This window comes from Notothenia rossii (genome assembly GCF_949606895.1).
Source record: "Notothenia rossii genome assembly, chromosome: 11".
Classification (NCBI taxonomy): Eukaryota; Metazoa; Chordata; class Actinopteri; order Perciformes; family Nototheniidae; genus Notothenia; species Notothenia rossii.
The window spans coordinates 42,572,070-42,592,686 of NC_136910.1; the positions used below are offsets into that span (position 1 = coordinate 42,572,070).

Genomic DNA, 20,617 nt, shown 5'->3' on the forward strand with positions numbered 1-20,617 from the left:
TTGCTCCCCATGCACTCGTGCTCCAGAAAAGGCTGACTTATCACATGTAATACACAGTGCTGCACAAACCAGGAGTGACAGCTATAGGGCCAGTGGAGCTCTAGAGGGGAGAAGTGGCTTCTGGGAGCTGGTGGTCCCTCCCAGTCAGACTTTAAGAGGGGACAGGTGTGGGGTAGCCCATATGGCTGTTGTTGTTTCCCCCTCCTCCATCACTGCTTAACACCACCAGCTTTTTTTTTTCTGTCATTGACCATTTGGAATGGATAAACACTTCAAGATGTTCATCTTACGTGTGTGAATTAGGCCATCTCTGAGATGTTTATGATTTATCTAGGTGCCATAGTAGACTTGATATAATCTTCCTAATAGCTCAACTAATCCTCTTAACTTGTAACCCACATAAATCTTTCACCACTGGAATGTGTGTCCCTTTTGTTATGATTTTTTTTTGTTGCATGGGTGTTGGATTAGTGTGAAGTTGCAAAATGGCGGTGCCTGGGTGTGTGACTCCTAATCACCTCTAATCACCTGACGTGTGATGGCTTGATCCCTTTTGCAGCTCTACAAGTGTTTGTGTTTTCAGCCCCGTCACACACAGACTCACATGAGGAACTGAACACACTTCAACCTGTGTCTGAACTTTAATACCAGACTCTTGGTTACAGATTAATGCCAGGCCAATGCCATTCACACAGCACCTGTGTCTGCAGCTGTACTTCCACACATTATGCAAGAAACAAGTGGTCGAGAGCTTGGTTGCTTTTCATTGTGGAGTGAAATTCAAGGACTTCTATTTTAAATTGTTTTGTTATAATTAGTTTGATCTTTTATTCTTCTTGGACTTTCTGTAGTCATTAAGGAGGGTGGTTGTTACTTGCAGCCTTACTTTTTGTTTTGTTTCTTGTCTCATTAATAAAGTTGTTGATTGATTGATTGATCATAGCCTTTGCAGGATTTGATGCCAGATGTTTTCACCAAAGAACATGTAGATGTCTCGGTTGTAAGCCTATACTCATACATTTTACAGTGGTTTCTGTGTCTCTCTTTGCATGGTACGTGTAGTGTGCCTTTGGCAAAAGCTCATAATGCGTTCACACCTCATTCAGCCCCTGCTCACATCCACGGCCCTGTCACCCCCTTCATTTCCACTCTACTTTCTGAGTTTGAGTGATGTGAGAATCTGTAATGTGTAATGTCTGCGTGTGAAAGAGAGAGAGGCTGTATGTAGATTCAAATATACTCAGCTGTTCCCTCTATAGTGAACCGGTCATAGAAAGGGCTGGACAAATAGCACAGTGAGAGAGCAACGAAGTAACACCCTCCTCCCCCCCGTCTTTTCTCCCCCCTCTTCTTTCTCTGTGTCTGTCTCTCCCAGGCTGTCAGTGTGGAGTATTGCTGGAGGCTGCGGGGCTGCTGTGTGCTGTGGGAAGTTCTTGAGAGTGCAGAGTGGCAGTCAGTCACAGAGAAACTCTTGTACAGAAAGTGGACTGGCGCTCTTTCACGGAAAGGATATAAAAACGCAGCCTCACACATCCGCCTCTTTGCCCGGGTGTGTTCGTTGTGGCTGCGCCTCAGGGATTTGAAGGAGGAGGGCGTCTGGGGTCGGTGCTGGAGTGATGGTGGTGGTGTGGCCACCTCAGGAGTGGGTCTGCCAGGCACTGCTCCTGCTGACTGGAGTGGTATCACTGAGCTGTGGGTCTGATGGTGAGTACTGTCTTAAACCTCATTCAATGAATTGTAAGGTGTCCCTGGGTGCTTCGAAAGGCACCTCTAAATATAATGTATTATTATTATTATTATTATTATTACTACTGCGCTGGACACTTTATGTTTTTTGATGCCATCATTTATTTTGCTGACTTTGTTTTAAATCAGTTTTAAGCTGATGAGGCGTCTTGTGATTGCTTTACGTTTATTGGCAACACTTTTATGTAAAGCTGCAAGAGGGAAGTTGAAAGACAATTTTGAACCTTTTATTTTTAGGCATCTATGTTTGTGTTTAGCGGTTCCAGAGGGTCAAATTTACTTAATTTCCTAAAGTCTCAAACATTTTATTGTGAGTGTTGTCAGGTTGTAGGCTGATGGTGCGAGCTGTGAGGTTATCTTTCTATTTTTTACCCTGCGGTATTTATGATGGGCAAAAGCTATAATGATCTCCACAGGGGTCTACCATGAGAACTGGTGTGCATTTATCTGCCCTGTCCTCTCTCCCCCCCACCACCATCTCCACCACCCCCCCTGGTCATGTTTTGAATTGTTTGAAGATGGACAGCCAGTTGTCTTTTTAAGATGAATGCCAACAGTGTCACGATGCCCCGTAAGGTTGTGACAGGCGGGGAAGGTCGACAAGCTCCCAGCGTCAAGAAAATGACACTTTGTGCATTTGTTCTGTTTCTGATCAAGCAGAGGGGAGAGACATTGTTGCTCCGTATGAGAATTAGCATGCATTTCCTGTTTTTATTGTTCACATATTTGAAATGCTACTTTACAGTTTTTTAAGTTGATCAACCATCCATATTAACCCTTCCATTTAGGTTTCCCCGTTAGAAGTTTTATTAGAGCTTAAACAAATTATCAATCAGGCCAAAAGTGTTATTTATTTTTCTAATGTTAAGGCTTGGTGATCTGGCCGAAATCGTCTATCACAGTATCAGTCAGTTAGTCTCCTGATAACTATATGCAATAGTCAGGATATTGCATGATATGTTTGTTAAATTAAATAAAACAATATTATTGGTTTGACAATACAAATACTCATATTACCTAGCTCTATTTTATATGTAAGCTAACTGAATATATTTAGGTATTGCGCTGTCAAATTGATAAAACTGGCCATTTAACGACGTCAGTGCAATTTAGAAATTGTAAACAATTAATTTCTTCAAACAAAAAAAATAACAATTTGTTTGAATCAAGTTACACAAATGATATTAGTTGCAGCCTTACTTTTAATGTTTCGGGTAAACAAGCTTAACAATATAACTACTTAGTTGTTAAACACTTATTAACAAGGAGAATAAATTGAGTGTCAGGCTTTTTAGCCAGCATAAAGATAAACAATAAAAGGTAAATATATGCATATAATCAACGTCTTATTGGAATACAAAGGGATTCTGGTTTAAATCCTGCGATAAAGCGATGCTTCACTTAAGCAACCACATAAAGACCAGCTGTAAAATCCCAGACTGACTGAGCGGTTCAGAGCTAGCTGTAATTTTCGCAGTTGGTCACGAAATACCTCAGCTGCTGATGAATGTTTCTTCTGAGAATTTCCATCATTCTTCCTGTATCTGTGCAGACTGAGCTAAGAGTTTAACTCCTCTTCTAATATTAGTTTAGGGTGTTTGACGTTCAGTAGCCAAACAGATAGAAAGGATGTGGAAAGATGGAGTGAAATTCAGACAGAGACGAATGTGAAGTACCATTGATTATCTTTTTTCCAACAGCACGACTATACATTGACATGAGATTATTTCATACTATGGGCCTTTATCCTGCCTTGTACTTCCTCTGTTTTTCTCCTTCTATCCACTTTTTTGACCAATACTTGAGCCACCAGTTGCTTTTTCTCCGTTTCCTCAGTGACCTGGTCTTTTAAGGGTCTCCCAAATGAGTATAACATGTGGGAGGTTGCCCATAAATCTAAGCAGCACAGTCAGTTTGCCACCTGTTTCCACAGGCTGGTGAGGTTCACTGAGAGTAGATGATCCCTAGCCCCATTCTTCCGGTCGCAATGCGGTGGAAATAGAAATACTTCTGTGTGGCTAAAGGGCGACAATACCTTTTTATGATGGTTACATTCTTAACATTTATATTGGTTTTGACTCATTTCCTCCATCAACATTTTGGTTTCGCTTTCCAATGTTTGTAACACAAAACCACTGACTGACCATGAAAACTGGATGTTTCGGGGCCACTGCTGCTAATAAGACAATTCCCAGAAACACTCACCCAAGGCGGTCCCTTCACTGTTTACACTTCAGACACACAAAACCCCTATATTCAGAGGCTGTTAATGAATATTGCTGTTTTTAATCTCATCCAATGACCGAAAAAGTTCCCTCTACACCACTAAAGCAATCCACTGGCCTTCTGAACAATGTAGGGTTTTCATTCTCAGCGGTCATCGAATTTCTGGAAATGTCAGTGTGTCTCTGTAGGAGTGTTTCTCTGTAGGAGCATTTAGAGGAGGTATTATTTTATCTTTATCAGCAACCTTTTTTTTTTTTACTGCAGCTCGGCTTCAGTTACTCAAGTGCAAAGGAGGTTTGTTATAAATGGACTAATTAAAGTTACAAAACTTTCTAGTTCTAATTTTGGAGCGGGTAAAACAGGATCATCCTGATGTTCTGTAACGGCCGTTCAAATCGAAAGTATGTTATTTCAATGAGGGCTTGTTATTCTATAGGATCCTCACAGACTCTGTTTACATGTATCACTGTGGATTCCAAGTGCAAGAAATCTATTTAACTACCTATATAAAATGTTTCTTCAAAAATGTAAAAAAGAAAGCTGCAAGTACGATTCACTACACATTTATCTTTGCAAGACATCTGGGTTGAATGTTGTGGAATAAGGTCAGTGTAGTCTGATGCAGTGGTCCAGAAGTACAAAACAACGGTAGTTGGTCCTCGGCAGGACCAGGCCTCTCCAGCCTTCTGTGCGCTGCTTCCTGTCAGGATGTGGATACGGTTCCCCCACACAGAATTTGATCCCCAGGCAGATGTGCTGCTCCAGCAGTCGTGTGTGTGTGTGTGTGTGTGTGTGTGTGTGTGTGTGTGTGTGTGTGTGTGTGTGTGTGTGTGTGTGTGTGTGTGTGTGTGTGTGTGTGTGTGTGTGTGTGTGTGTGTGTGTGTGTGTGTGTGTGTGTGTGTGTGTGTGTGTGTGTGTGTGTGTGTGTGTGTGTGTGTGTGTGTGTGTGTGTGTGTGTGTGTGTGTGTGTGTGTGTGTGTGTGTGTGTGTGTGTGTGTGTGTGTGTGTGTGTGTGTGTGTGTGTGTGTGTGGGGTTCATGAGCACCATATGAGTGTATCTGCCTTGTGAGATTTGGAGGCTTAAGACTCATTTTTGTGCGTTAAAGGATAACTACATTGAATATTTAAGAATTGCAACTTCTGACTCCTGAATTTCACAAATGCACGAACACAGAATAATACTGTAATTTTAGTTACAAGAAAAAACGTGTTTAAGTTTCATGATTATATCAACCGAAAACATACCTGGCTTTGCGTTACAACGCCCTTGAACAACTCTGTGGAAAAAACACTGGCAGGGGAAATATTGTGGGGTAAAATGACATATTGTGGCTGAAGTCTCTCAGTATGTCTGTAATGGAGCCCAACATTAGTCGGTGGCTTGTGGCTTCTTCCAGTAAGTCCCGACCACATGGATACATAGACGAGCAGTGAGATGAACTGATGACCTTTGTGGATAGACAATGTTAAAAAACATATCTCTAACTTCACAGGAGCAGGAAGATTGAGATAGTGTGTTGGGATGAGGGCCACACACAGACACCGCACTGTGGTCAATGCTAAGCCTTGGTTTCATAACATGCCAGCCTCCACGCTGCGTGTGTTTGAGTGAGCATGTGTGTTGTATATCATTTGACACATTCTTGACTTTTCTTTTGTTGCTGATAGTTGAAAATACTGCAATATTATTTACGAGGGAACAGAAATATTCACAAAATGACAGACATAAAAAGATATCGAAAAAATTGGATATGATAGTGATAAGCTGAAAAAATAAATATTGAAATATGGAGATTGTAATGTTTCTACAAAAATAATCTTTTCAATTCAGTTGTTTGAGAGAGACAGAGTTTATTTATGTTCCTCAAAATAATGTTTAAATATTTTATGTAAAATCATTGCATTAATAACCCTATATATAGACTTATATTTTTCATTAAGTCTCAAAACCTCAGTGCGCAATTCTCCTTTTTTCTTTCATTATGCATGTGTGTGTCTGTCCCTCTGTTCTTGGCATTTTTTTGAAAAAATCTGAAGACAGTGTGTCTGTGTATTCTGTTGTGGATATAGCAGCTCTCTGTTGTATTCACACCCCTGTGGAAGGTTTCCTCTGTGCAAACATTGTGAATCCCTGACCGTTGAGCTAGTTTTTCTTAGGGTGGGATTGGGACACAATTTGTAGCGGGGTCTGTGGCAGACCGGTGCCCCCTCCATAAATGTGTTGTGCCGGTATTGCTGAAAGTAATGGGAGTGACCATCTCATTCCTCCACAAAAGCAGCTTGGTCACGGCTGGTAAATGCAGAACAGGTTGCCGCACCATGGAAACGGATGAGCTGATGGTGGGTGTAGCATCAGAGATGGAGGAGAGAGTGTGGAATGTGCTCCTCAGACTTGTGTGTGTGTGTGTGTGTGTGTGTGTGTGTGTGTGTGTGTGTGTGTGTGTGTGTGTGTGTGTGTGTGTGTGTGTGTGTGTGTGTGTGTGTGTGTGTGTGTGTGTGTGTGTGTGTGTGTGTGTGTGTGTGTGTGTGTGTGTGTGTGTGTGTGTGTGTGTGTGTGTGTGTGTGTGTGTGTGTGTGTGTGTGTGTGTGTAATGTGTGCACATGTGTGTCTCATGTGGCAGAGTCCTTTGAAGCCTGTAGGGGGTGAAGGGGGATGAGGGTGGGGTGGTAGGGCGGAGGAGGATGTATGGCCCTGCAGGTTGGTTGTGACTCCCTCAGGGTCAGAGTGCACTCGGGAGACACTGGGGATGATGTCTCCTTTGAGGAGGTGATTTATAATGGCCACCTGGAGTAACTTATCTCCCGTTTCTCTCATGTCCTCCGTTCTGCTTGTGATGAACAGCCTGTTTGAATGTCTCGGCCCACAGTCGAAGCGGCTGTTGTGCTGTGAGGTCGGCTTCTTGTGAGCTGTTTATTGGAACACTTAATGCAGAGATTACATTTTCCTGGACTTCAAATTCCCCAATCAACATCTCTCTTCTAACATATCACTTGTAATGGCAGTAATCCTATTATGCATTGATTTCCAGTCATCTCTTGATGGAAAAATAAAAAAACTAATATTTTAATTGTATATTCATTGATTCCCGGTGTCTGTCTTTGGTTGCATGTATTTCTATTCCTACTGCACGGAACAAATCCAGAGTGGCCGTGTACACTGAATATTTATCAGGAATTCAATTCAGTGATGTATAAAGGACAGTACACGTCTATACACACACAGATATTAAGCTACAAATTAAAGGAAAAGATTGGCTTCAAAGTCTCATTAAAAATATCAAGATCTCATAGCATATTCTCCTCATGAATTATCGCTGGCTCTTGTTCTAAAAACAATCCCAATATCCTTCTTATTTGAATCATTTGACATCCTTAATTCAAGAAATGCCTTATTACACTGTATCTTTTCACTCTAGTTGCTTTTGTGTCATACTTGTTACCATATCATCAAGGTATGTGTGCCTTGGTTTAAAACTGTTAAAGCCTTATAACCATACACATGCTCATCTATAATCATGTATATTTTGCAAATGTCATAGCCTCCTGTCTATTCTGCAAACTGCTTGTTGGAAATAAAGCAGGGCATAGGAAGGTCTGCATGATGATAGAAAGATGTACTGATAAAATATGGATGTCCATATTCCAGATGTTAATCATTCTGCTGTGCAAGTGACATCGATCTCTGTCAGCGTTCCATATAATGTCCCCTTGGAAAACAAATATTTAGTAGAATATTAAACAAGAATATGTAAAAATGTGACTTTTCTAATAAGTCAATACGTACCGTTATATGAAAAACACTATCTGAATTATCTTAAAAAAAACAATAGTAGAGGGAAAACCCCAAAGGTAGACCCTTAGAGAACAAGGAAAGTGATAACTAGGAAAAACATCTGGATCTTGTGTGGACATTTCAATGTCAGTTTAGTTCCCATGTATCATTCATTTTATCAAAGGAATGACACACAGTCCACAGTCATGATACTTCTGTCACCACGGCAAACTTGACTGAATGTGAGTGAGGAGGAGGAAGGAAGTGTCACAGACTACAGTGATAATGTTTCTACAGAACTGAAAAGAGATTACAAACAACGCCATGAAGACGGCACATGAGCTGTCATCACTGATTCAGAAATATTTCGGAAAAGTTGAAGCCAGTGTGAAGTTGCAGGGCCACTGCGGGTGACGAGCCGTGACTGAAGGTTCTCCAGCTGGAGTTATATGTGTGTTAAGTGTGTGTGTATCCGTCTGTGTTTATGTTTGTGTGTGCTACACTGACTCTTAGTGTGTGTGTCTAGTTTGACGAACAGCCTGTGGAATGTGTGGGGGACGTAGATCACATTTCGGGGTGACCTTGAGTGTGCCCTGTAGCTAACACATCAAGTGTATGTGTGTGTGCGTGCGTGCATGCATGTTTGTAAGACGTGGACAAAAGAGAATGTGTGTAAGCAATTATGTGAGAAAAACCATGAAATATTTAAATCTATAAATAAGGTATTTTTTCTAATATATCTAAATCTATAAAGTGCATTTACTTGCATGGTCATCTTTTTACCGTTACACATATACCTGTGTGATTTTCTCCTGTATCAATGTGCTTCTTTAGTTGAGGAAGAAAAGCCCTCTGTTAGCAGTGCTAAGCATAACAAAGATGGCCTCTCGCTTACTGTAAGACTCCTGCTGGCTTTACATCTTATAGCCTCTTTAATAGTCTGTGGAGCACACACTGACTCTGTAGTAAACCTGCTGCTATATACCAAGCATGACAAACCCCCCCACACACACAAAAAACTCTCTTTGGCAACAAGACAGTCCTGTGTTACCTAAAGTTCTAGAGTAATAACTTCATGCTGTAAATGTATAATGTATCTGCTTTGCCTAATTTAAATGCTCAAACTTTAGACTTAGGCCCCCTTTGTCAATGCTTGGGGGACGTTGTGCTCTGAGCAAACAGGACAGTAAATGATAATCAAACTATCATAAAGACCATTGTATGCATTTTATAGACAGAAACATTTAAACATATACCCCCAACTAACTTAATTATACATACAGTGAGGTTTATTATAGGAGAATATGTCCAAAAGGTGTGATTAGGGCTGAGGCGAGAGGGGTGAAAATGGATTTAGTGCCGTGTCAAGTCACACACTTTACTTTGAAATGAAATGCTTATTATGTGTAGGACTTGAACATAAACGTGTTGTGCTGTATACTGTGCAACCAGATAGTCTCACAACAAATGTACTCATTTTACTCTTTAGTGTTGCATCTTTAGATTTACCCACATTTATTGTCCTTACATCCACTTTCCTGGAACATTGCTCTTGTCATTGCAATGCCCCTGTTTTCTTAACTCACTGAACTCATTTTTAATATCTTTAAAAACAGAGCTGAGATGGGCAGAATTTATCTGAAAGTCAGACCATTTCATTAAACATTAAATTCTTGTGTAGACAAACCAAGGCCACTGTGAGGGAAGACAGAACTGCTCCACAAACTTCCCTGCCGACAGAAACAATATCACAGATAGTGTTGGAAGGACACAGAGTACTATTAAAGAACAAACTCTGTGTTTATACTATACCACACACTCTGATTCAGCCTTTTCCTCACATAGTCCTGGAGAGGAATCCTCATGCTTATAAGGAGGCTATTCTTGGATTTTATGGATGCATTAATGGATCTTATGTTGGGATTTACACCTATACTTCTTTACATAGGTTTAATAGTTTATAGTTGCTTGTGATTGTTTTTTTGCTATGCAAACAAACTCACAATTTCAAATCAGATGAATAATACATATTTTTTATCTATTTATCTATTGATAACCCTGTCTTAAAGTGTTATATACTGCGACATTTGCATGATATTTTTCTGCCATACCTACAGTATTTATGACTTATTTGTACAATGACTTATTTACAACATGCTATTCTATAGCCTTTGGTGATATGTTGCATGCTTAACTATGACCTTTTATTGATATTTTTATTATACAACTTTACTATGACGTTTTTATATTTTTTATGCCAAACTATGCAACCTTTTTATCACATTTTTAATAGATATGCTTCGTGCACAATTTTGTGGCATACTATACAATAATTTGTTTCTGACTTTTAATACGAGATAAACTCTATGATAACCTTTGTTTTACGTTTTTAAGATATTTTGTGGCATGCCATGCTCAGATTTTCTTGAAATTTACAGTTTTATGATGAAAATATTATAATAAAGAGAGCAAAAGAGGAGAGAGAGAGGAAGACATCCATCTGGTGCGGCACAACACATATCAGCTCTCTGACCACAGAGGTCTTCAGGGACCAGCTGCTGTCTGACCTGGTTTTATTCTCCACTGATAAATGTGTGCATCTTCAGTTACTTGATAGTAAAGATAAAGAAGGCTGCACAATCACTAAGAATGCTTAATAACAGTAGGCCTCTTTAATAAAATAGTTTACATTTTATGACAATTAACAATGAATGTGCTTCAAATGAACAGTGGATTCATCTTCTTCTTATATATAATAAGGATATTGTCTTATCTGTTAATGTTTTAAAATTCTAATTGGTTCCTTATTGTTTTTTCATATTTCTTTCAAAATCAGCATTTCATAATGTCAGTGCCGTTTATAACTAAAGATGGCATTTTTATGGCACACATTACCTTGGAGTGATTTCAGTTCAGTGGCAGCAACAGTTAACACTTCAAGGCTGAGCAAGTTCAGAGCAATAATATTTATCCTCTCCTGGCTTATGTGAATACATGTCTACTGTCTTACTGCACTTGGCTTGACTCTGTTTAGGTTCTGCGCTTCACTGCATCCATTGCCTGCTGGAAATGTTATTTCTCCTCTCAGAAGATAAACACTAAATCATCATGTCATGTATCCAGTCATCTAAATACTTTAAGTAGTAGTACTATACTTTAGTAGTTTGACAAAAATAATCAATTCATGATACTGTATGTCAACTGTCCTATGCTATTTCGAGATTTATTTGGGATGTAAATGATTAGCATTATGCAAGAATAATTAATAAAAAGGTGGTGTACAGTATGAGAAATAACAGGATTTTGTAATATACATGTATTAAGTCGTATTGATATTCAAATCTGTTGATTTTAAATTATTCCATTGGTCAGGAGTATTTCATTTATTGGAGGAAGAAATAACATAAACAAAACCATTAATTATATCAGGCTCTATATTTTTGTATCACGCCAAAAATGGTAGATGGATTTTCTTTAATATAACAATGTCTTGCCGACTCACGTTCAAAAGCACTATGAACACTTGCATACTCAAACTTAATACACACACGCACACACGCACGCACACACGCACACGCACAAAGAATTATTTCTGGTGAGTTGCGCTGTTCTGGTTCCAGACTTTATTCAGGCACATTAGGTCCAGTCCAGAACAGTGTGATTGCTTTTAGCAACACATATTCACACATAATGTGAATTGCCATGGTAACGGTGCAGAGAATGGCAGAACTATACAGTCTCTCTGGAAATGAGCAGAAATGTTGTTTGGAACCTTTGATTTATTCCGTTTTAAATATTCCTAAGGTCGCTGTAATGAAGTTTTACCTCTTTGACTTTCCTACAACCAGAATACTGTCCAGATATTTTTGGCTGAGTCCAGTTTTTCTCTCCCTCTCTCTGTACAGCCAACATGTTGGACACCATGCTGCTGAAGAACGGATGGAAAGGGGGATCGGAGCGAAGGTTGGAGGAGAGCAGCAGCACAGCCCCGGTTCCACCTCAGAACATGCTTTGGTGTCACTGCTACCACCACTGCCCCGAAGACTCTGTCAACAACACATGCATGTACGGTGAAGCGCACACAATTCCATGCTCACTCTAACATGCACGCAGGATATACAAACGACTCTATTTAAGGTTAAAACAATAATGATTGATTATAAAAATCTTTTTTTTTTTACTTAATCTAACATTTCTAGACCAAGCTTATTAGCACTTTCATTAGTCAAACCACCTGCATTAATTCATTTTCATTTAATGGCATCAGCTGTATGTAGCCTAAATGTAGGTGGTGCATATGATGTAATATAATTCAAAAGGCAGTTTCAATTCTGCATTTAGATTAAATAAATTACCTGTAATGATGGATATACAGTAATAATTAAAAGTCTCCATTTTGACAGGACTGATGGTTATTGCTTCACCATGGTTGAGGAGGAGGAGGGGGGTCATGCAGTCGTCACTGCAGGTTGTTTGGGTCTCGACGGCTTCGAGTTCCAGTGCAGGGTAAGTCAGCTGTGTGTGCGTGTGTGTGTGTGTATGCCTGCCTATGTTTGCACTTGTCTTTGTATGTGTGTCCTCCTCCATTAGCTGTTGTTAAGCCTTTATGAGCTTTCCTTTACTCACCACAGCTCTTTATGAGACCTATTTAAATACAACTTGTCCAGCCCTCCATCAGTGGGAAAAAAAACATTGGTGTTGTAAAACGTTCTTATTAGGAATAGTTGCGGCTGTAAATACACACTACTCATTAGTGTTAACTGCGTGTGTGTGTTTTTGTGTTCGATAGGACACGTGGAATGCACGTTCGAGGAGAGCTCTCGAGTGTTGCACAGATCAGGATTACTGCAACAGAGACTTGCATCCTACTCTTCCTCCACTCATCACAACAGGTAAGACATTCTTTTGTTCACGCAGGTTTTCACACACTGAAATCCTGCCCCACTTGAGGACATTTTACAGCAGACTCATTCAGGCCATGCTGGGTGGTGATGGGTAGTGACAGTTTAAACTGTTACAAACCACAGTGTGGTGCTGGAGTAAAGTGGCACATACTGCTCCGGGGGGCAGCGAGGGAGAGAAAGAGAGAGGCAGGTGAAACAGAGCCTGCAGCCTCGGCTTGTTCTCTCACCCTCTAATGAAAAGGACAGCCTCTCCCCAGGGCCTGCTTGAGTTTCTTGCCTCGGGACGGATGTGAGATATCTGTCCATCTGTTACTCCGCAACACACCAACTCGCACGCACACACATTCCTTCTCTTTCTCGCTCTCTGTCTCTGTCACACAAACTCACCCTTTTGCTGTCACACAGCCTCACACACTTTTTGTCTTGACCTTCAAGCAAACGACAACAGACTGACTTCGCCAGTCAGTTGGAGAGAAATAAATGACAATTATTATTTGGTCTTATTTTCATAATTTTGACCATCAATGTTTATCAGCTATGATAAGACGCTACTGCCAAACGATAATAACTGAGAGTTGAGAAAAGGGCAACTTTTGCAACCACAAAGCAAGTAAATAGCTTCCAGACAATCAATGGTTATCCAATTCAAATAAACACTTGTATCGAAAATATTTAAAACAACTTTGGGGGTAAGCTTAGTTGCACTTTAATTGTTGATAAGATTCCCTCATTGCAGAGAAAACTGTGAAGACCTTATATAGCTACATTTTTACAATTTGCCTTTGCTTACCCATCCAACAAATCTTTGACTAAACCCAGAGCTATTATTTAACATGCAAGGTTTTCACAAGACACTTTGCTATAAATGCAGTTTTTCTTTGTTCGATTGTCCTTTCTTTTGTGTGTGTGTGTGTGTGTGTGTGTGTGGGTTCGTGCACACCATGGAATCCCCCCCGGGTTTCGAGCCTGTGTGTTTTTGTGTGTCTGATTGGCAGGAGCACGGCAGTAAGGCTAGAGTCCCAGAGCTGCTTTCGGCCTCTGGGGTTTCTGTAGCGATGTCAGAGTGACAGCTGATCTGTGGGATTCAGGAAGGGGATGTGATCGATCACACGCTGAGAGAGAGGCGGGGGAGCAGGGAAGGGTTAGTGGGAGGAAGAAGAAAAGGAGCTTGTCTCTGCAAGGGAAAATTACAAAGATTTTGGAGCTGATAACAATGAACAAATGACTGTCACTACCTATTAATCACCTCACTCTCAGGACAGGATTATTCCCATTTAGTGTTGGTTAGATCATAAAAACTACATAAACAAATTGAAATAATATACATATTTCTTCCTATTTTTTAGATTACGTTGACAGCAGTATCCAGTACATGGCACTCTTCATATCAATCACCGTCTGCAGTATCATCCTTGGTCTCATCCTCCTCTTCTGCTACTTCAGGTAAGCTTCCTGAAGACATCTAATGCGTTTTCAACAACTTCCCAGATGTGTGTTGGTAAACATTTCATCACCTTCTTGTTGCAGATATAAGCGGCAGGAGTCGAGACCACGTTACAGTATTGACCTGGAGCAGGAGGAGACGTACATCCCCCCCGGGGAGTCCCTGAAGGACCTGATCGAGCATTCACGCAGCATCGGGTCAGGCTCTGGGTCAGGACTCCCTCTACTGGTAAGAAAATACAAGTGCACATCTGGCTCAACATCACAAGCTCAAATAACCTCAAATAACTATAATAAATGTCTGCATTATCCTTCAATTTTCACCTTGGGCTGGTTGGTATAAAAAAATCCATTTCAATGCCTTTATTAGGAATTGTGTTTTTTATATTTTTTTATAAAACGGTCCAACTTTTACTCTTAGTGTGAAGGTAAAACATCATAGAAAAGGCACATACAGTGAGGCAAAAAAGTATTTAGTCAGCCACCAATTGTGCAAGTTCTCCCACTTAAAAAGATGAGAGGCCTGTAATTTTCATCCTAGGTACACTTCAACTACGAGAGACAAAATGAGAAAAAAAAAAAAAATCCAGAAAATCACATTGACTGATTTTTAAAGAATTTATTTGCAAATTATGGTGGAAAATAAGTATTTGGTCAATAACAAAAGTTCATCTCAATACTTTGTTATATACCCTTTGTTGTCACTCAAAATCTCACGATACATGGCCCCATTCATTCTTTCCTTTACACGGATCAGTCGTTCTGGTCCCTTTGCAGAAAAGCAGCCCCAAAGCATGATGTTTCCACCCCCATGTTTCACAGTAGGTATGGTGTTCTTTGGATGCAACTCAGCATTCTTTCTCCTCCAAACACGTCTAGTTGAGTTTTTACCAAAAGGTTCTATTTTGGTTTCATCTGACCATATGACATTCTCCCAATCCTCTTCTGGATCATCTAAATGCTCTCTAGCAAACTTCAGACGGGCCTGGACATGTACTGACCTAAGCAGGGGGACATGTCTGGCACTGCAGGATTTGAGTCCCTGGCGGCGTAGTGTGTTACTGATGGTAGCCTTTGTTACTTTGGTCCCAGCTCTCTGCAGGTCATTGACTAGGTCCCCCCGTGTGGTTCTGGGATTTTTGCTCACCGTTCTTGTGATCATTTTGACCCCACGGGGTGAGATCTTGCGTGGAGCCCCAGATCGAGGGAGATTATCAGTGGTCTTGTATGTCTTCCATTTTCTAATAATTGCTCCCACAGTTGATTTCTTCACACCAAGCTGCTTACCTATTGCAGATTCAGTCTTCCCAGCCTGGTGCAGGTCTACAATTTTGTTTCTGGTGTCCTTTGACAGCTCTTTGGTCTTGGCCATAGTGGAGTTTGGAGTGTGACTGTTTGAGGTTGTGGACAGGTGTCTTTTATACTGATAACGAGTTCAAACAGGTGCCATTATTAAAGTTAACAAGTGGAGGACAGAGGAGGCTCTTAAAGAAGAAGTTACAGGTCTGTGAGCGCCAGAAATCTTGTTTGTTTGTAGGTGACCAAATACTTATTTTACTGAGGAATTTACCAATTAATTCATTAAAAATCCTACAATGTGATTTCCTGGATTCTTTCCCCCCATTTTGTCTCTCATAGTTGAGGTATACCTAGGATGAAAATTACAGGCCTCTCTCATCTTTTTAAGTGGGAGAACTTGCACAATTGGTTGCTGACTAAATACTTTTTTGCCCCACTGTATGTTGCCCATATGACATACATGTATAATTATCAATATTGTTACGCCCAGGTCTAGGGGAACCTAGGCGCAGCACAAAATTTGCACTCTCCCCACTCTTCCCACTCCCAAGAACACGGACACCGAGTCAGAGAAAGCGTTTGGTAAATTTATTTACCAAATATATACACAAACAGGAGTAGCAAAACCAACAAAAAAGAAACAAACCTTACAAATCAAAATCTTACCAAACCGAGAAAATAAATATACACGCTTCTTACCTACACTACCTTAAACATGAGAAAATGATCGATCCAAAAGGGAAAAGAAAACAAAAGGGTTTGCACTCCTGAGAACATAAACTGTCTTGCAAAGACAGGTAAAGTGACACTAGCCCGCAGCCAGAGGAGAAGGACAAACGATACCAAAGTGCACTCACAACACCATAGAACAAAATATCAAGCGCCGCGATGGGAGTAGGAGAAGTGGAGTCAGTGAGAGCGGCCGAGGAACTGCACGGCTGCCGCTTAATATGCTCCTGTCTCCTCAGGTGGACCAATCAGCATGCAGGAGGTATCTAATCAGCTAATGGGCACCACCTGCTTGCACACACACACACACACACACACACACACACACACACACACACACACACACACACAGGAGGGAAAAATGTACACACAAATGACCTAACGACCAAGGGTCGTAGCAATATCATACAAATTATTCCCCTACTTTTCCACATTGAGACAAATGGACCACTTAACAGAAATTGTTTATTTTTAAGTGCTTTTCATGGTGCTGCAACTAATTACAAAAGCAACAAGAAAGACATTTAACCATAAGGTAATACGTGACTGTAATGATGGAAGTACAATTTTCAATATGAAGGTGTTTAATTAAATAGTTTTCTAAAGAGAAATGTCATAATAAATAACACATGTTTTGCATTAATCTGTTGCCAGGTGCAGCGCACTATCGCCAAGCAGATTCAGATGGTGAAGCAGATCGGAAAAGGGCGATACGGAGAAGTCTGGATGGGCAAGTGGAGAGGAGAGAGAGTGGCTGTTAAAGTGTTCTTCACCACAGAAGAAGACAGCTGGTTCAGAGAGACTGAAATATATCAGACGTTCCTAATGAGACATGACAATATATTAGGTAAGGTGACATAAATAGCGTGCAACATTTAATTAATCTAAGGACTGTCCTAAGTGTTGATGTGCCTGTGTGTCTGTTAAGATGAGCTTAAATAAAGGTAATATCCCAGGGACAAGTCATAAAATGTTTCTCATGTTGACCCAAATTATTACTGTTATATATTTGTACGTGTGCACACATTTCTTATTTCTGTCACGTCTATCCCCCAGGATTCATAGCTGCTGATATTAAAGGAACCGGCTCATGGACTCAGCTCTACCTTATCACAGACTACCATGAGAGTGGATCTTTATACGATTACCTCAAGTCCAACACCTTAGATGTCAAGGCTCTGCTCAAACTGGCCTACTCGTCAATATCAGGCCTCTGTCACCTGCACACTGAGATATATGGCACACAGGGCAAACCGGCCATCGCACACAGAGACCTGAAGAGTAAAAACATCTTGGTAAAAAAAAATGGATTCTGTTGTATAGCAGACCTTGGACTAGCGGTCAAGTTTAATAGGTACAACAAACATTTTGTACTTTTAAATACTTTTACTATAGTTTAGGACATTTTCTTACATATCTCCATTTATTTTTGTTTCTCCTCCCTCTCTTAGTGACACCAATGAGGTGGATATCCCTCCTAACCTACGAGTTGGTACGAAGCGTTACATGCCACCTGAAGTGTTGGAAGAAACCCTGAACAGGACCTACTTCCAGTCTTTTATAATGGCTGACATGTATAGTTTTGGCCTTATCGTTTGGGAGATGGCCCGACGTTGCATCTCTGGAGGTCAGGAAAACATAAAACTTGTTTTAAATATGATATATTCGTAAATATTTTCTTGATGATTTGACTAATTCCCACATAAATCTGTTTATCCTGAAGGCATTGTGGAGGAGTACCAGCTGCCCTATCATGACCTTGTGCCCACTGATCCGTCCTACGAGGACATGATAGAAGTTGCCTGCATTAAGAAACAAAGACCTTCATTTGCGAACCGCTGGACAAGTGATGAGGTATTCTAAATGTTTATCTTTATCACTTTAATTGTAATATGGTTAATGATATATCTTTTTTTTATTTATTTATTCATTTATTTAACAGGGACAGTGCACATTAATTAACATTTCTGTAAATGTGCTAGATAGCCAAGAGGCTATTTTTCCTCTGTAGTCCCTGGACCGATGTTGTAAGTCAACCTAAAACATAATTCATTTCAAACAAGTAAATACAATCAAATAAAAACATATAATATAATAATATGCTTGTTTTATACAGAAGGAATACAACATTAAAAATAACACTTCTGTTTGCCAGGTTGTAACAAAATGTCTTTGGTTGGTTTATATTCTCCACATTCACAAATGTCGAGAAAAAGGCTTGTTAAATAGCTGTGATCGGTTTCTAACAAAAATACATTAGTCATAAATAGCAATAACTAATATGTGTTCAATAAAATCATGATTGCATTTTTAAAGAAAAGCATTGGTCTTAAAAATTCCTTATAATTAATAATAAATCAGTAATGATCCATGTATTACAACCTTTTTAAAGGAGTCATTTACATACAACTTATGTACATTTGTGTCTTTAGTGTCTAAGGCAGATGGGAAAACTGATGTCCGAGTGCTGGGCTCACAACCCGGCCTCTCGCCTCACAGCCCTGAGGGTGAAGAAGAGCCTGGCAAAGATGTTAGAGACCCAAGACATCAAACTGTGAGAGAGAGTGAGGATCTCATCACCAGAGACTTGGCCACTTACACTGGCCAATGAAGGAAGGAGGGGAGAGACTGTGAACGAAAAGACAAAATAAACTGATAACGAGGATAAGCAATGAGGATAACAGTCTGCTGGCAGCCCAAAAAATTAGGGGCAAAAGATTTATTATGTCAGGGGAGATATGCCCTTCCATTGTCTGAGCCACCTCTGCCTCAGAACAAATGTTCAGGTGTTGCTTTCTGTGAAAGCTGAGTGGTTGTCGCTTGCAAGAGAGGAGCACTAAGTTCCCTGTGATTTGTTCTGAATTGAGGAAGCTCCTGCTCTGCTCTTCTAAAGCCATATAGCAGTATTCTATGTGCAGTTTTTTGTACTGTTACAGCTGCTTTCACACCGTCAATTCCATTCATGGTGACTGTCATCCATCCTAAGGAAGAAAAACACTGATTGAAGACCTCATTGTAAATTATATAATTTTTTGGAACAAAGCCGAGTAAGAAAAGTAAATTAATTATGAAACATATGTCCAGCAGAAGAATATTTTTTTTATAAATGTACTATGAATTTCAATATTAAAAAAAACCTCTGCATAAACATTTGTCATTGTGGAATTTGGTAATTTGGATTGTCCTTCAGCATTAGCTGAGGCCTTGCTCTTTCTCATCATCTCTTCTTTCTGCTCACAATTCATTTGTACATAATCAAGCTGGAATCTATTGATAATTATTACATTGCTGGATGTCATGTGTTTTTGAGGATTTATCTGTGTAAAGAATATTTCCTGTCCACTCTACCACTATGGCATTTGCCTTATTTAATCTGTACATATGTGATTAATGAGTGTATGAGTGGATCTGGATGACATTCCCCAATAAAAACGACTGTGTATCAAAGGTTTGTCTATTTATGTTAAACCAAACGCTGCTCTAAGATTCTTGTTATTAATAACAAATTAAATCCTCATGTTCAATATATAAATATGTTGTATATAAATAAGATATATCATAGTATTAATAAATACACAGCAACAACATAACATATTTCGAATTAATGCGCAAATATACCAAAACAAAACATACAGGACTGTCTCAGAAAATTAGAATATTGTGATAAAGTTCTTTATTTTCTGTAATGCAATTAAAAAAACAAATGTCATACATTCTGGATTCATTACAAATCAACTGAAATATTGCAAGCCTTTTATTATTTTAATATTGCTGATTATGGCATACAGCTTAAGAAAACTCAAATATCCTATCTCTAAATATTAGAATATCATGAAAAAGTATACTAGTAGGGTGTTCAACGAATCACTTGAATCGTCTAATTAACTCGAAACACCTGCAAGGGTTTCCTGAGCCTTGAAAAACACTCAGCTTGGTTCAGTAAACTAAATCACAAGTATGGGGAAGACTGCTGATCTGACTGCTGTCCAGAGGACCGTCATTGACACCCTCCATCAGGAGGGTAAGACACAAAAAGAAATTTCTCAAAGAGCAAGCTGTTCACAGAGTGCAGTTTCAAAGCACATCCACAAAAAGTCTGTTGGAAGGGGGAAATGTGGCAGGAAACGCTGCACAACCAAGAGAGATGACCGCAGCCTTAACAGCATTGTGAAGAAGAGTCGCTTCCAGAATTTGGGGGAGCTTCAAAGACAGTGGACTGAAGCTGGAGTCCAGGTATCAAAAGTCACTGTTCACAGACGTGTCCGGGAAATGGGCTACAATAGCCGTATTCCCATGGTCAAGCCACTTCTGAACTCAAGACAACGGAAGAGGCGTCTGACTTGGGCTAAGGAAAAGAAGCACTGGACAGTTGCACAGTGGTCCAAAGTCCTCTTTTCAGACGAAAGCAAGTTTTGTATTTCATTTGGAAGTCAAGGCGCCAGAGTCTGGAGAAAGGCTGGAGAGGAGCAAAATCCAAGTTGCTTGAAATCCAGTGTGA

The 20,617-nt window shown here is 40.0% G+C and overlaps 1 protein-coding gene across 1 annotated transcript in view; it reads left to right on the plus strand.

Moving 5' to 3' along the window:
- bmpr1bb (bone morphogenetic protein receptor, type IBb) overlaps window positions 1-19,566 on the plus strand; it is a 59,838-nt gene extending 40,272 nt beyond the window's left edge. The window contains exons 4-14 of the mRNA XM_079656688.1: window positions 1,376-1,704; window positions 11,650-11,809; window positions 12,148-12,250; window positions 12,534-12,636; window positions 13,995-14,091; window positions 14,176-14,320; window positions 16,774-16,966; window positions 17,176-17,473; window positions 17,571-17,746; window positions 17,843-17,973; window positions 18,552-19,566. Of these exons, the coding sequence (XP_079512814.1) occupies window positions 1,617-1,704; window positions 11,650-11,809; window positions 12,148-12,250; window positions 12,534-12,636; window positions 13,995-14,091; window positions 14,176-14,320; window positions 16,774-16,966; window positions 17,176-17,473; window positions 17,571-17,746; window positions 17,843-17,973; window positions 18,552-18,677 (1,620 nt within the window). The 5' untranslated portion in view covers window positions 1,376-1,616 and the 3' untranslated portion in view covers window positions 18,678-19,566. The remainder of the gene's footprint in view (window positions 1-1,375; window positions 1,705-11,649; window positions 11,810-12,147; window positions 12,251-12,533; window positions 12,637-13,994; window positions 14,092-14,175; window positions 14,321-16,773; window positions 16,967-17,175; window positions 17,474-17,570; window positions 17,747-17,842; window positions 17,974-18,551) is intronic.
- Window positions 19,567-20,617: the final 1,051 nt, after the last annotated feature.